General features: G+C 31.6%; 1 protein-coding gene across 1 annotated transcript; it reads left to right on the forward strand.

Moving 5' to 3' along the window:
- Nucleotides 1–3,750: 3,750 nt before the first annotated feature.
- LOC111701998 (diacylglycerol kinase zeta) lies at nt 3,751–12,352 on the forward strand (the record flags this gene model as incomplete). Its single annotated transcript, XM_023473515.1, is given in 4 exon segments — nt 3,751–3,923; nt 9,690–10,435; nt 10,607–10,700; nt 11,239–12,352. Coding segments are annotated over 4 exon segments (1,141 nt in total), but the record flags the coding sequence as incomplete, so codon positions are not given.
- Nucleotides 12,353–15,626: the final 3,274 nt, after the last annotated feature.

Here is a 15,626-nt window from a genome sequence, read left to right on the forward strand (position 1 = left end):
GGGGTGTTTGTGGTATGTTGTATGGGGAAGGGGGGGGATAGTTGACAGTAGAGAATAGAATGAATATCAAGTTACATAATCTAAACAGAATCTGGATTTAATTTTGATCCCCAGCTCATGAACCTCATATCAAGGTTTCTCATAGATTATATTGCTCATATCTAGGTTTCTTACAGATTATAGGTTTATCATAAATGAATTTTTCATATCTAGGTTTCTTATAGGTTGTATGGCTCATTTCTAGGTTTCGTATAGATTTTAAAGCTCATATCTAGGTTTCTTATAAATTATATAGCTTATATCTAGGTTTCTTATAGATTGTATAGTTCATATCTAAGTCTCTTATAGATTTTATAGTTCATATCTAAGTCTCTTATAGATTGTTTTGCTCAAATCTAGGTTTCTTATAGATTGCATTGATCATATTTAGGTTTGCTATAGATTGTATAACTCATATCTAGGTTTCTTAAAGATTGTATTTTCATCTGATATCATATAAATATTCAAAAATATTGTATACTTAACTAAAATAAATTATTAAAATCAAAAGATTTGCAGCATTGCGTTACGGTGAATCCCCATATTGCTTCCAATGCAGACCTCGGAAGCAATATGGGGATCCTTATTTCTAACTCTCAACGTTCAAAACTTTAATGATTTTTAAAGGGAAATGGACAGTGGGAAGGGAAAAGAGAAAGGTAAGGGGAAGAGGAACGTGAAGGGAAACGGACCATAGGAAGGGGGAAGAAAACGGGAAAAAAAGAACGAAAAGGGGAAGGTAAAGAAGAAAGAAAAGAAGAAATGAGGGAGGGGAAAAGAAAAGAGGGAGGGAAAGAGAGAAGAGACAGGGGAAAGTGAAAAGGGGAAAATGGAAAGTGGGAAGGGAAAGGAGAAAGGGGAGGTGGAACTATTAATAATATAGCTCAATTGAGCCGAAAAATATATAAATTAAATGAGCAAACAAAACAGTTCAAATGAGTCAAAAAATAGTTCAATTGAGCAAAAAAATAGTTCAAATAAGCTAAGAAATAGTTCAAATGAGCAAAAAAATAGCTTAAATGAGCAAAAAAAAATTAAATGAGCAAAACATAGTATGAGCCAAAAAATAGTTCAAATGAGCCATACAATAGCTCAAATGAGCAAAAAACATAGTCCAAATGAGCAATTAAAATAGTTCAAATGAGCATTTATATAAGTTCAAATTAGCAAAACAATAATTTATATGAGCAAATACATAGTTCAAATCTTGGTTCAAAAGAGCCAATAAATAGTTCAAATGAGCAAAGAAATAGTTCAAATGAGCAAATAAATAGTTTGAATAAGCAAAAGAAAACAGTTTAATTAAATGAGTCAAAAAAGTTCCAATGATCCAAAAATTGTATACCCAATTAACAATTCAAATGAGCCAAAATAATAGTTCAAATGAGCAAAACAATAGTTAAAATGAGCCAAAAAATAGTTCAAATGAGGCAAAAATATTTCAAATGAGCCAAATAATAGTTCGAAAATGAGCAAAAAAACATAGTTCAAATGAGCAAAAAATAGATCAAATGAACAAAATATATATAGTTCAAAAAAGCTAAAAAATGATTTGAACTATTTTTGCTCAATTAAACAATTTTTTTGCTCATTCAAACTATTTTTTGGTTCATTTGAACTAATTTTGTGCTCATTTGAAAACTTATAGTTTTGATAAATTTGAAAGCAATTGATTGTTTTGCTCATTTGAACTACTTTTTCTCATTTGAACGATTAAATGCATCATTTGAACTATTCTTGGTCATTTAAATCATTTTTATGTCCATATGTGAAATATTTGTTGGTCATGTAAACTATTTTGTGATGAATTGTTAACTGGACCTACAGGGTGTCCCACGAAACATGACAGTATGCAGGACGACTTGAATGTCGTCTTGATTTTTGATATAATTTGCTGCGTTTATTTTGTCAACCTAATTTTAGAAGTAAATTTCTAGAGATAATAATCACAAAATTTCCCTTGTCCTGCCATTTCCAAAATGTGGTCTGCCTTTTTTGTGCTTTCAATATTGCCCGAGATATGAAGAATTTCGTTCAGATTTAGACAATTTNCTGTAGCTAATTTTTCGAATTCTGTTATAATTAATTTACTAGTCTCCTGCAATGCTTCCAAACTAGACTACCCTGTTTACTTTACTATACCTACAAAATGTATACATCCGACTTACTTAAATGAGTACATCCGACCTGCAAAAAGTGAACATCCGACCTATACAATTGGTGACCATCCGAACTAAAAAATAGTACATTCGACCTACAAAAGTGTACATTCGACCTGCAAAAAGTGTACATCTGACCAATACAAAAAGTGTAAACTACAGAGGTCAGATCAATAGAATTTTTTTTTAATTAAGGTGCAAATGACCTTTGTTTTAACGGACCTACAGCAGTTAAAAAGCAGTTATATCCAAGTTATCCAAGTGCTAGTAGGTTAGAAGTGCAATTGCAAAATTTTAGTCCACATCTTGACATTTTGGTTTTAGAACTCGAAAAATACGTATTTTTACGTATGGTGAAACCTAAAAATTCCAAAAATTAAGAAATGTTAGGATTTTTTCTAACCTAAATATACGTATAGGAAAAACCTAAAAATTCCTGATTCATTGGATTTTTTAGGTTTTTCACATACGCATTTTTACGTATGTCATATACGTAGTTTTACAGATATTAAATACTGATTATTTTTACGTATAGGTAAAACCTATAAATTCCTGATTCATTAGATTTTTTAGGTTTTTACATACGCATTTTTAAGTTATTCATATACGTATTTTTACAGATATTAAATACGTATTTTTACGTATAGGTAAAACCTATAAATTCCCAAAATTAAAAAATGTTAGGATTTTTTCAAACCTAAATCTACGTATAGGAAAAACCTAAAAAATCCTGATTCAATGAATTTTTAGGTTTTTTACATACACATTTTTACGTTTGTCAAATACGTATTTTTACCTAAGAAATGGTTACGAAAATATGTCATACTTATGGAAAATATATATTTTTACATATTCCTAAACCTAAAAATACATATATATATACGTATGTCATACGTATTTTTAAGTTTTTGGGTTAGTAGGGTAACCCTGTATCTTCAACAGGAGATTAATGAAGGATAATCAAATAACATTTTCTTAAAGCTTTTTGAGTATTATGTTCTCCGGAAAATTTTAGCTGTGCACACACACATTTGCTCCGATCTATTTGATTTTTCATTTTGCATTTACAATACATATTAGTGAGTTCACATGCAAAAAATCAGCGTCCAACGACAATGTAAAAATATGTTTAACCACCGTTTAAATTTTCCGGAGAGTAATCCGACGTATGCCCCGATCCCCCCTTTTAATACGAGAGGCTAAGTGGGTTTCCCCTCAAATTATTAATCCACGTGAAAACTCCCAGGTTAATTAGTAATTTTTCGTTAACTCGCCTGTTTAATGACATAACTAATCAGTAGTATGACGGAGGATTTAAAATTGAGTTGGTAAATGATAATCAAATGTTTCATCAAATTTCGGATGATTCTTTTTTACTAGACAAATCTATGGGTGTAATGATAACGAAACAAAACTTTTAGAGCTATAACTAGGGGGCCGCAAATTTTGTTCAATCATTTTCTGGCCTGTTTAATGTTCACCTAGACCCATGAGCCCAAACTCGCCCAAAACCCCGCCTTGTTAATATTGGTTGATGGTTTGGTTTGATTAGGTCTGGCGGTCAGGACGGTCCCCATCTTCTAAACAGATTTTCAGAGGTTGTCGGAAGCTCAGAGGTCCCAGGAGAGGTTATAAATATTACTGAAGGGACTGATGACGGAGGAGTTGTTGGGCCTGGACCTATCCTGCACAAATACAAAGATACCGCAGATCTGAGAATATTAGGTAAAAAAATATTAATAAAATTCCTTTTTCAAATATGGTGTTGATGTAATATCCAAATCCGGATACTGATTTTACGTTTAATACTTGCTGAAGTGCCCGGCAATGCCTGTGGAATTTAAAAAACGGTTTAGCCTATGTTACCCCAGGGTACCCATGGATTCCCTCAAAAAAATAAGCCAATTTGGTCCAGCCGTTTGGCCAGCTACAGCTAACACATATAGCAAATAAATATTTATATATGAGCGAAGACGTTAGAATAGTAGAAGATAGGGCATTAGGAATGTATCCGAATAGTGTGTACGCTCTGTACACTTTTATATGACGTCACTGGCTGCAGTATTGGTTTTAAATTCAAACTATCAACATTAAAACTCAAGTTATCAAATAATTTAATCATTGTAGGTGCTAAAAATGGTGGAAAAATAACAACACGGTTATAAACTTCTAAATTTGTTTTAATCAGTTATAGGAAAGGATGCTCTCTTGCTAAAACAAAGCTAAAATTGTGATTTTGTTACGCATTTTATTTGTATGAAAAATACCACATTTTTAAACCAAAATTTGTTAGTATTAAGTATAGTTTTGTTAGAGTCTAAAGCAGAATTTCAGGCCAGTAACGTGAGCAAGGCCCGAAAAAACCTAGGTTTTAAGTAATTTTTTTTAACCAATTATATTGCTATCTGTTTTAAGATTAAATTTATCTAAAAAGATACTAATTAGTTATGCATTTCTAACGCCAATTTACGTAAAAAAAAAGCAAGCTTTTGGTGATGGAAATGTTTAAAAAGTCCTAAAATCTTTTTAAATTATAGAAAAGACGACATTCTATGGCTTCTTATTGAACCCAATGGAGGCGTCTGGTTTTGCGTATAAATCCCAATGCGTACTCTTTATATTACAAAGCTCTTTGAGCTTTATTATATATTGATATTTCGGTCTTTGTTTATCCTTTTTAGTAACACAGCTTGTTTACTGCAGTTGATTAAAGATTGAAAAGAAAAATAAATTCTAACTCGAAGTGTCTTGGAGTAAGAAGTCTTTCATGGTTTGACAATTTGCGCAAAAGGAGGTGGTAACTCTTTGGCAGCTGTGCTGAAAACTTTAGAATGAGATATCCTTATCACGATCGCTTAATCTGATTATCCAATGTATACACTTTTGATTTTCTTCTTAATCCTCTTTTTGGATATTTCTGTATAAAAGTTACGTTTGATAACAATTTCAGATACAATCGATTGGACTAATATCCGATTGAATAAAATTCAACTGTTTACAAGCCGGCTTTTTGAGCATTTAAACAAATATAGATTTTATCATGTTGGTTTGAAATTATTTAAAACATATTTTAGGACTATTGTCATTTGGAACGTTAGTCTTTATAAACATTAATCCAAAACTTACGTTCGCTCAATCAATGTTTAGTTCAAAAGTTAAAGAGTACACTTAAAATGACACGCTGATTGGTTAATTTTTTAACTTCTCTCTTGGATATCGAATGCGTTTTAAAATAATCTTGGGTTTACTAAAACCAGGATATCTTGATATCCACCATTCTATAGTTTTCAGCTCTGTACTTTTTGAAATTTTTATTTTCCTTAGCAGTAGTTGAGGGTTTTAAGTTTTTTGATTGAGGGCCAAAATATCCCCTTTAAAATTTTTGAATAACTCAAAACAGATTGTCTGGCGAAAGTGTCTATCTGTTAATAATGCGCGAACATCGCGCTATTAACTCATTTTTAATTTGACATATGTACCGGACCGTAAAAATTGGCCAAGAAATGGAAAAGGGGAAGAAGCAGTGAAACAATAAACAAAGTCCGTACAAATGTACTGAAACTGGTATTAAAACCGTCGCAATAAAGAATTTCTTTTTGATATTAAACAATCACGTAATATTGATAAAATATCTTTTGAAAAAAGTTCTCAACTTCCTCTTTATTTGTACTGTACAACATAATCCTGTCAATGTACAATTCCTTAGATTTCAGAGGATGGCACTCGGCCCCTAGCTTATCCTAGCCGCAGCGCTCGGCCCAGAAAGTGTCTTGATCTAACCTAACCCTAAAATATATACTAATCTCTCGCTTTCTTCTAATTTAACGAGGTAAGTGCGCGTAACTCCTTTAGGCAACTGCCTGTGAGTAGTACATGAAATATTGATTTACGCAGCTATGTTGTAAGGAGGACAGTTTATTAAAAAGTAATTCTTATTATTAAAATATAAGAGATTACAAGGGGAAATTTTTTAATGATTGCAGTCAACGTATTTTGATTGAATGTTTGTCTAATTTTAAACCCATTTTTAACGTAAAAACCTTATTTTTCAAGAAAAGTGTGTTAGTTTAAAAAATGTCCAAAGAAATACCACCTCTTTTGAGACTTTTCAAAAGATATTAGAAACAACCATTATTGTGATGTTTTGGCCCTCTTAGTGTCTATTTATAATTTTGGGACAACCTGAATAATTACTGAGGAAACTGCATATGTCAGTGGATTATGTACAATCAAACAGAGTTCCATTTTTTCGTACATGACCATTTTTTTCATCAAATTTATTAATATTTATTTATTATTATTTTAGAGTTAGGTTAGGTTAAGCTCATTTCTGGGCCGAGCGCTGCGGCCAGGAAAGACCTCTATAATTCAAATATTTTTAATAAAATTAGTGTTTATTTAGGGTTAGGTTAGGTTAAGCTCATATTTGGGCCGAGCGCTGCGGCTAGGACAGACTAGGGGGCCGAGCTCTGCGGCCACATGTCTGGGACGAGCGCTGCGGCCACATTACCAATACTAATTTGCTGGGGAAAAAAATGCAGTCATGTACAAAATTGATAGGTTCTATTTTTATGTCTATTTGAACTATTTTTAGTTCATTTCAACTATTTTTATGTCCATTTTGAACTATTTTCTGTCCATTTGAACTATTTTTATTTCAATTTGAACTATTTGTATGTCCATTTGAACTATTTTTATGTTCATTTGAACTATTATTATGTCCATTTGAACTATTTGTTTGTCCATTTGAACTATTTTTTTGTTAATTTGAACTATTTTTTGTTCATTTGAACTATTTTTTCGTTCATTTGAACTATTTTTTTCTCATTTGAACTATATTTTGTCCATTTGAACTATTTTTTGCACATTTGAACTATTTTTATGTTCATTTGAACTATCTATATGTCCATTTGAACTATCTATATGTCCATTTGAACTATTGTTTTGTTCATTTCAACTATTTTTATGTCCATTTGAACTATTTTTATGTTCATTTGAACTATTCTTTTTTTCATATATAATATTAATAGTTCAAATAAACAATAATTCAAATGAACTGAAAATAGTTCAAATGAGCATTAAATAAACTCGTTTGAACTATTGTTCATTTCAACTATTCACGTGGTACCACGTGCAGTAGTTCAAATGAACAATTTAGTTCAAATGAACAATAGTTCAAACGGGAGTAGTTCAAATGGGATAGGATCAATTTAACTAGGCCCGGGCTCAAGGCTTCAAGATTTCCCTACCCTGAGNAAAATTGTACGGATTGTACGGATTTTTTTCGAAAATTGTACGGATTGTACGGATTTCATCTGAAAATGTACGGATTTTTGTACGGATTTGTTCAAAAAAGTTTTGGCCACCCTGTATATATATTTGAGCGAAGAGCTTTATTATATAGATTTCACACAGTACAACACTATTCAAGTTAATCCATCATACTTTTGGAAACTTAAAGATATACTAAAGACATTTATAATTTAGTTTGTATGTGGTGGGCAACGAAAACATTTCTATAACTATAAAAGTTCTAACTTGAAAGTTTACTGTAACTATTTACTTTTCAGCAGATGCTTTAATTGGTGCTTTAACAAAACTAGTAATTTGATCAAATCAGCCTTTTCTCCGGAGGAATTTTTTTTTAAATGTGGAAATATAATTTTTATTTTGTTTTCCCTCAGAGGGTCATTTATTTCCTAATTCATTGATAAATCATGATAGTTTTACTTTCATCAATCCGATAGATTTAACCATATGATTCTTTCTTAAAAATTAAGCTTATTATGATTTCTGCATTGAAACCTAGATAATAGATTTGAAACACATTATAGTTTTTGGCACCATTACAGCGACACCAACGAAACCATCGATAGTAGGGCACCCCCGTCTAAAAGTTACATGATCCGTGTCGTTACAACACTTATACTGTAAATGCATTCAGTCGTACTGTTCAGTCAGGCTATACAGTGTAGAGTCGACTAGCACGTTTTAAATGTAGCCTGGCAAAATCACATGTGAGGGGTGTGAAAGTTTGTGACATTTTTCAGAAATCTATTTACAGATACAAAATTGTATTCTTCTTGAAATTCTAATTGGCATGTTTTAAAAATTCGATTTTTACAAAAACGGGTTGTAATGATAAAAAATGTAAAAAGAAACAGAAAATAAAAATTTTAAGCAGATATTCAATATATGGGTATTTTTGAAACTGGGTTGTATTCCAGAATTCACTAACTTTAGTTGGTATGATCTGATTTTTTTGTCAATTGTGATGTAAGTGACAAAAGTATGTTAAACTTTTGTTAAACGTTATTTTTCATTTTCTTTTTATCATAAATCTTAATTGCATTTTTGTTAAAGTTTATTGCATTTTGGTCTTTAAACCAAGAAAGTCCAAATATGAATAAAAAATGAAGTAATAATCGAAAAAGAGCAAAAATCAGCGCAGAATTTTATTTACAAATAGAAGGGTACCATTAAAACAAATTTCAGATTTAATTGCACTTTCCACTAAAATTATACCCCATCAATAACAATCTGTCTGAGGAATTTAAAATTTCAATATCTTTGTTAACATGGTTCACACTACGTCCAGAGGCGCATACATGGGGGGGGGGCTATGGACATCAATCCCCCCCCCCTCTGGAGAAGTAAAGACAAAGATTTTCAGGAGATTTAAAGATTTTCAGGAGCTGAGCTCCACCCCCTGGAACATCAAAAAATGTAAGCACCTCTGGAAACATTTCTGTAATCTGTATCCCCCCTGTATGCGTTGTATTACTTACTTTCTTATGATTGTTGCCCCAAAGCAAACTTAATTTACTATAATCTAGGCTTTCTATATACCAGTCTCTTTACATATGTTAATATTATACATATTTACCGTGTAAAGATAAACCATTAATCTTTTTTATCTATTTGTATATTTGCTTTACTTAATATATCTCTTTAGTGTAGCTATCAAGGAGAATAAATAAAAATAAAGGGGTGATTGCTTCTTAATACTTTCCAAAAGTTCTTACACACTTGTGTTATGTAACCGATATGAGCCCAAGGAATTCATTTTCACGAAGAATATTAAAGTTTAATATAAATGCAAAATTTTAATTCATACCATATTTTATAAATTAGAGAATTAAACGAATCAATGATTTGTCTTTCCAAGCGTTTACGATAACACAAACTTTTCACTTTCCCAACAATATACATTTTCTTAAAATATTGTAATGCCCATGCTTTTTGAAATAGAAAAATGTTTCCTTGAAGTATAACATCTTTACATAGTAAATAAGTCGTTCACGAGCTTTTATGCTTTTACTTCAAAATTGACAAATTAACAATCCTTTTCATAAAGCTTGAAAGTGTGTACAGTACCGAAGTTAATTTTATTTTAAAGTCATGCTTATATAGAAATAGTATTATATCGTTTTTCTAAAATCACGACTATGAACTACTCGAACTACATTTAATTACCAATATTGAATTTAGTATGCGGTGGAGATGGAACTGTTGGTTGGGTTCTTTCGGAGTTAGAGCAAATTCAGTTCAAGTATCGACCTCCACCATTAGCTATCATTCCGATGGGAACTGGAAATGACCTCTCCAGATCATTCTACTGGGGAGGAAGGTATAAAGATAAACCTGTTAGAAAGGTTCTCTATGACGTAACCGAGGCTGAGGTTGTTGAATTAGATCGCTGGAAACTTGATTTTCAAGGAAATGAAGGAGAGAAGCACGATCGAGCTATTGACCAGATTCCTAAGCAGAACTGTGTCTTCAACAACTACTTTTCCTTAGGTATAGACGCGCACATAGCTCTCCAGTTCCATAATGCTAGAAACGCCAACCAGGATAAGTTTACCTCAAGAACTAGAAACCTTCTCTTCTACGGGTTGGAGGGTGGAAAGGATTTGCTCATTCAAAAATGGAAATATTTAATGGAACACGTAACTGTCCGATGTACCTTACAAGACGGAAGGAAAGTTGATATAACCAAAAAGCTCAAAGATTACGGTGCTCATTCTATACTCTTTTTAAATATTAAGAACTATTCTGGAGGCACTAGGCCCTGGAAACAAAAGGCTGGTTACAATGCTTCTCCTAATGATGGACTTATTGAAGTGATTGCTCTTGACAATATTGACCTTGCCCTCTTGCATATCGGTGGTTCTGGTGTATTCGTCTGCCAAGCAAGTGAAGTAGAGCTGAGTACCACAAGGGCAGTTCCAATGCAGGTAATCCGTTTTCAAATGTACCGGGCGGGAAAGGCCATGAGCCACAACTTTCCCCCCTTCCATATCACATATTGGCTTTTTTGTTTTTCGACAGCCAGAAGCCACAACTATTCGGTCTTCCAAGCCACAACATTTTCGTCTTATAGTCTGAGANATAAATAATGTGTCAAGGTGGATGGAGAACCAATGCTGGTAAACCCGTGTTGTATCCGAGTAAATCTGCACAACAAGGTTCAAATTCTGGACAAAAATAAATCTTCAACCTGTAAGTAAACGAAAAGATACATAGATAGATAGAAAGCTAGATAGATTGATTATTTTTATGAGGAATATTACCTGTAACAGTTAAATTGGGGGTCACTTTGAAGGGGGTTGTATAAAATAGTTGAAAAGTAGGGGGAGCCTCGTTAGAGGATGATTAATAAACCGTATTGTCCAGTTTTTCTGTCTGTAAGGCTGTACGTACATAGATATACTCAAGGAGATATTGAATAGAAGGAGGGGGCGATAGGCTTTCCGTACACTTTGCTGTCACGTTTTTGGACTGCTGAATAACTAGTTTTTGCGTAACAACAATAATAAAGATAGTAAACAATAACACAAATGATAAACAGACATCTGGCGCATCTCTGGCGTTAGATAAAGATTCACCGTATACTAACTCATGTTTGTTTACATTAGATCTGCTGCCTTTGTTATTGTTGTTACGCAAACACTAGTTCTTCAGCAGTCCAAAAACGTCACAGCAAAGTGTACGGAAACCCTATCGCCCCCTCCTTAAAGCGTTAAACTTTTATTTTCAGATCCATATAGAGACCCGGAAATAGACGAGTGGGCCGCAAGAAAGATACAGTCTAGTTTTAAACAATACCGTAGACAAAAAACAGGACTTTCACCTCGAGAGCCTAGTCCTGCACCGGGGGTCACGTGATATATGGCTTCAGCTTTGGTCAAGATAAACACGGATATTATTCAGTTATAATCGAATACTTCTGATTTAACTATATGAGGATGTTTTACGCTAATACTACATTTAACCACAGAAAGAAGATGCAACAATTTTAAGTATTTTTCCATTAGCATTTTAATTACATAACATTGAAAACTCATTGAAATAATAAGGGTCAGAACTTGTTAAATTTAATTTATTTTAGGCCGGGAAAGGGGGGGGGCGATATAAAACTTTTTTACGTTAGATTTTGCATAAGCTGGCAGTTTTTTTTCCCTAACAAATCACATAAAAAAAAGAGTTTGAAGAAAATTTTGTATCAGAGGTCATTGAACTCGATCTTTAACCTCGAATACCCCGAGAAAAGATTACGATGCTGTAGCCATTTAAGAATTGACAAGACTAATATTCTAAATAATTACATTTAAATTAGGTGTTTTTGTTTTTATGAGAGCTGATTTATTCATTCATTCATATTTTTATTCAAGTAGAAGTAGAAGTAGTAAGCACGAGATAATACAAATAAAAATCACCATTTACTATGTGAGGGAGTATAAGGAAAAGGGAGGGTACTCAGCGGTAGGGTTGGAACACAGGGTAACATATGTTATTAAAATTATATTTATGAACTTCAGGGTGAAGAAGATAATAATGACAAAGTTTATCCACATGATACACAGATATAACTTGCATAACTATCTGAAAAGATCTTAGCGACTTTTTTAACGATTTTGCAGATTTAGTTTCTTCAAGCTCTAATTCTAGTTCTGATACGAGAATCCTCCAGCATAAAGATTTAAAATTTAAGAATAAGAAAATAATGCCAATGCAAAGTTGTCAACCTTATTAATCCAAATTTCAAAAAAAGGTCCACAAATAAGTAAAAACATTACCGCTGAAATCTATATCTGATACACTATGGCGTAGTTATTGTAACACTATACTTTTAATATCCGTGACAGACGACAGTAAGTTTTAGTACCGTTGTAAATCTTTAATGGTACCCTATGTATAGCAAGTCACTTAAAATTACGTTTTGGGTTTTAGACTGTAATGATGAAACTATGCTAAGTATAAATCATAGTATATAAGTCTACACTAAACTACGTATAAAGTAAAAAGTTCCCGAGCTATGAATCAGAAATTTTTGTTTGATGTAAAAATATTTTAACATTTCAGCTTTACTCAAAATAATTAGACTAAAGATAATTGAAATGCTAATTAAATGTAGATTGTAGAATCACATAAATTGCTATTAAAAGTTAACTGAATAATTAATAAATTATACAAGTTTTAAATTAGCTCCAACCACCTAAACCTTAAAACCATAATATACTTATTAAAGTTTAGATTTTGATTAAACGACTAATATTAAGAACTAGTAGCCGATACTATTCTACCCCAATCTATTTTATTGTACATTATCTCTCTCGTTACTTGTGGTTAAAATAAAATGTAAATATCTACTTGTACTTAACTTTCTTCACTTATGCGAAGATTATATTAAAAATGATTTAAATATTTATTCTAAATACGTTGCATTTAAATTTTTTTTGTAAAATAAGAATTTGTTTTTGGAAGGCATAATATTAAATTTAGTTATTGTTGGGGCTAATCACGCAATTACCGATTTTTGGTAACGTACGCTCTTGACATTAAAATACTTTCGGTTAGAATGGTTTTTAGAGGAAAAAAATAAATTTTCTTAATTATTTAAGCTTTATCTCCCCCCACATATACTTTTGAATTTGGTTTACCGTATTACTAGTAATCAGGGTGCCTGAAGAAATACATACTTCCTTAATTTTTTAAATATTGAAAAGGTTTAATTATATTTGTTATTACGATTATATTCAAAGCTTAACAGCAGTTTATTCTAATAAGAAGTAGTTTTAGTTAATATCCTTGTTAAATACTTATGTTATATTTCAGATTGATCAGATGTATGATTAGAAAATAATACTCAAATGTTAAGTTTAAACTTAACATTTCTACAATGAAAGAAATATTAAACCATAGAGCAGATTGTTAAGTTAAACTAATCTTAATATTTGTACTTGTTTTATGTCACTTCATAACATGGCTCAGTTACATTTGTCATAAATTCAGTTCTCATAATTTCATTACTGACAAAACACTTTTCAGTAGTTCATTTCTTATAATTGTTACATTTCTCATTTCACATTTCTCGTTTTATTTATCATAGTCACTATTCGCATAGGGTTCGCTTCTCATAAGTTGCACTTATTTGTAACTTTTTCTAAAAGAAATGAAACTTTTGATAAGTGAACCCCATGAGAAATTAAACTGAAGTTAAGTGTAACTTATATTAAGTCAAACCTATGCCAAATGTGACAATGAGAAGTGAAATTTCATTTAATATTTAATTGGATATTATTTTTTTTCCAAAAAGACTTGCTATAAAATCTTGATATCCTGCTAAATATGTATTATTTAAAAAACATCATTGTTCGGTACATAGTTGAAGTAAGATGAAAATCGAGGTAATTAGAAGTTGAAAGGACACGTGATATCAAAGTGAAGACAATTACCAGTTTACTGCTAAATTAACAAAAATTGCGAGAAAATTCTCAAATGGTGAAATTATTTTGGAAAAAAAATAAAATCCGGCACTTTCTAATATGGCTGTACATTTATATTACTAGTTGTTCCTGCAAATTTTTATGTTGTTTGATTAAACTCCGTCCGATAATATTCATTTGATTTGATTATTTTGTAATGAAATGAACAATAGTTTCAATAAATATTTGCCTGTTGCTGTTTGTAATCACTAAACGTCCTTGAACGACAAAACAGGTCGGGTCCAAAGGAATTGAGTTTTTGCCACAAACTCAAATCTTCTAATCCCAATATCTTTGCAACCTGATGGTGCAAACCTTTGATATTTCAAACTTAGATTATTTTATCTTTAAGTATTAATAGTTTGAAATATCTAAGATCTACGACATTGGGTTACAAAGATATAGAGATTAGAAAATCATAGTTTGTGGCAAAATCTCAACTCCTTTGTGCCTGACTTGATAAGGATGTGAAACTGCAGTTGGGTCTGAACTATTTGATACTCTTTCTTTTAAAGTTCATTCATTTTTTCTCGTCTAATTTCTCTGCAATCTGTGCCTAATAAATGCATACTTTTCTATTAACAAATTAAATTTGTTAATTTAATCATTTAAACATCAATAAGGTAAACAGTTTCTGTAATAGAAACATTTTCAATATGCAATACATACAAGAACATAATCAATATTTAAGGGATTTCACTTGGCAGAGACGCCTATCGGCCGTAAAATCTTTATTTTAAGTGCATCAAATACAGGGTGTCCCAATAAACATCGGAAATCAGTGACGGCTTTTATATCGTCTTATTGTAGTATTCCAGCTCTGGAGATTTTCAAAATGTGGTCTACCATTTTCGTATCTTCAAAATATTGCGAAATTTGTACATATTTCAATTTATTTAGTAAATCAAAATTGTCTCAATATTTAGTATCTCCGTTAATTTTTAAGTCACAAGAAAGGTTGGCCACTTTCTGAAAAGCTTGTCAGACGTGCAGTCTTTTTTTACTTTCTTTGCCATGCATTAAATATCAGAAATCAAAGACGACTTTCATGTCGTCTCACAATTCCCATGTTTATTGAAACAAATATTATTAAATATCAACTTTATATTGAATTAAATTCGACATTTATTATAGGTTGTAATGTAAATTAAATAAATTATTAAAGTAAATTTTAAGTAGCGATCGATTCTAATTCAATTCGATATCAGCCTATACCGCCTTTAAGACTAGCTGTCAATGTCATATTTGTTTCTCTAAATCTCACTAATTTCTATAATCGTCAAGAAAACCTATATATTCCAGTCTTATATAAAAAGAGAAATATATACCATTTACAAGTTCTCTGCTGTACGACTATTTCTAATATCAATTATTTTGAAAATGTCAAAAATAAATGCTGGGGTGCTGTTTCGCACTTCGGGTTTTTAGGGGTCCAGGGAGGAGGTTCCCGGGGCCCAAAGTGGGAAAAATTGGAACACTGTAATACTATTTAAAAATGTACAATTTTGTAATTATCTTTCATAAAAACCTTTTTAAAATACGAATTTGTTTTTACCCCTCCTAGAAAAATATCATGACGTATATCAAATTATTGGTTTTAGTTGGGTTGGGTTGGGTTGGGTTTCTGGCATTTACAAACTCCATCAAATAAAGACTTCAT

The sequence above is a fragment of the Eurytemora carolleeae genome, unplaced genomic scaffold (assembly GCF_000591075.1).
Source record: "Eurytemora carolleeae unplaced genomic scaffold, Eaff_2.0 scaffold433, whole genome shotgun sequence".
NCBI classification, from domain to species: Eukaryota; Metazoa; Arthropoda; class Copepoda; order Calanoida; family Temoridae; genus Eurytemora; species Eurytemora carolleeae.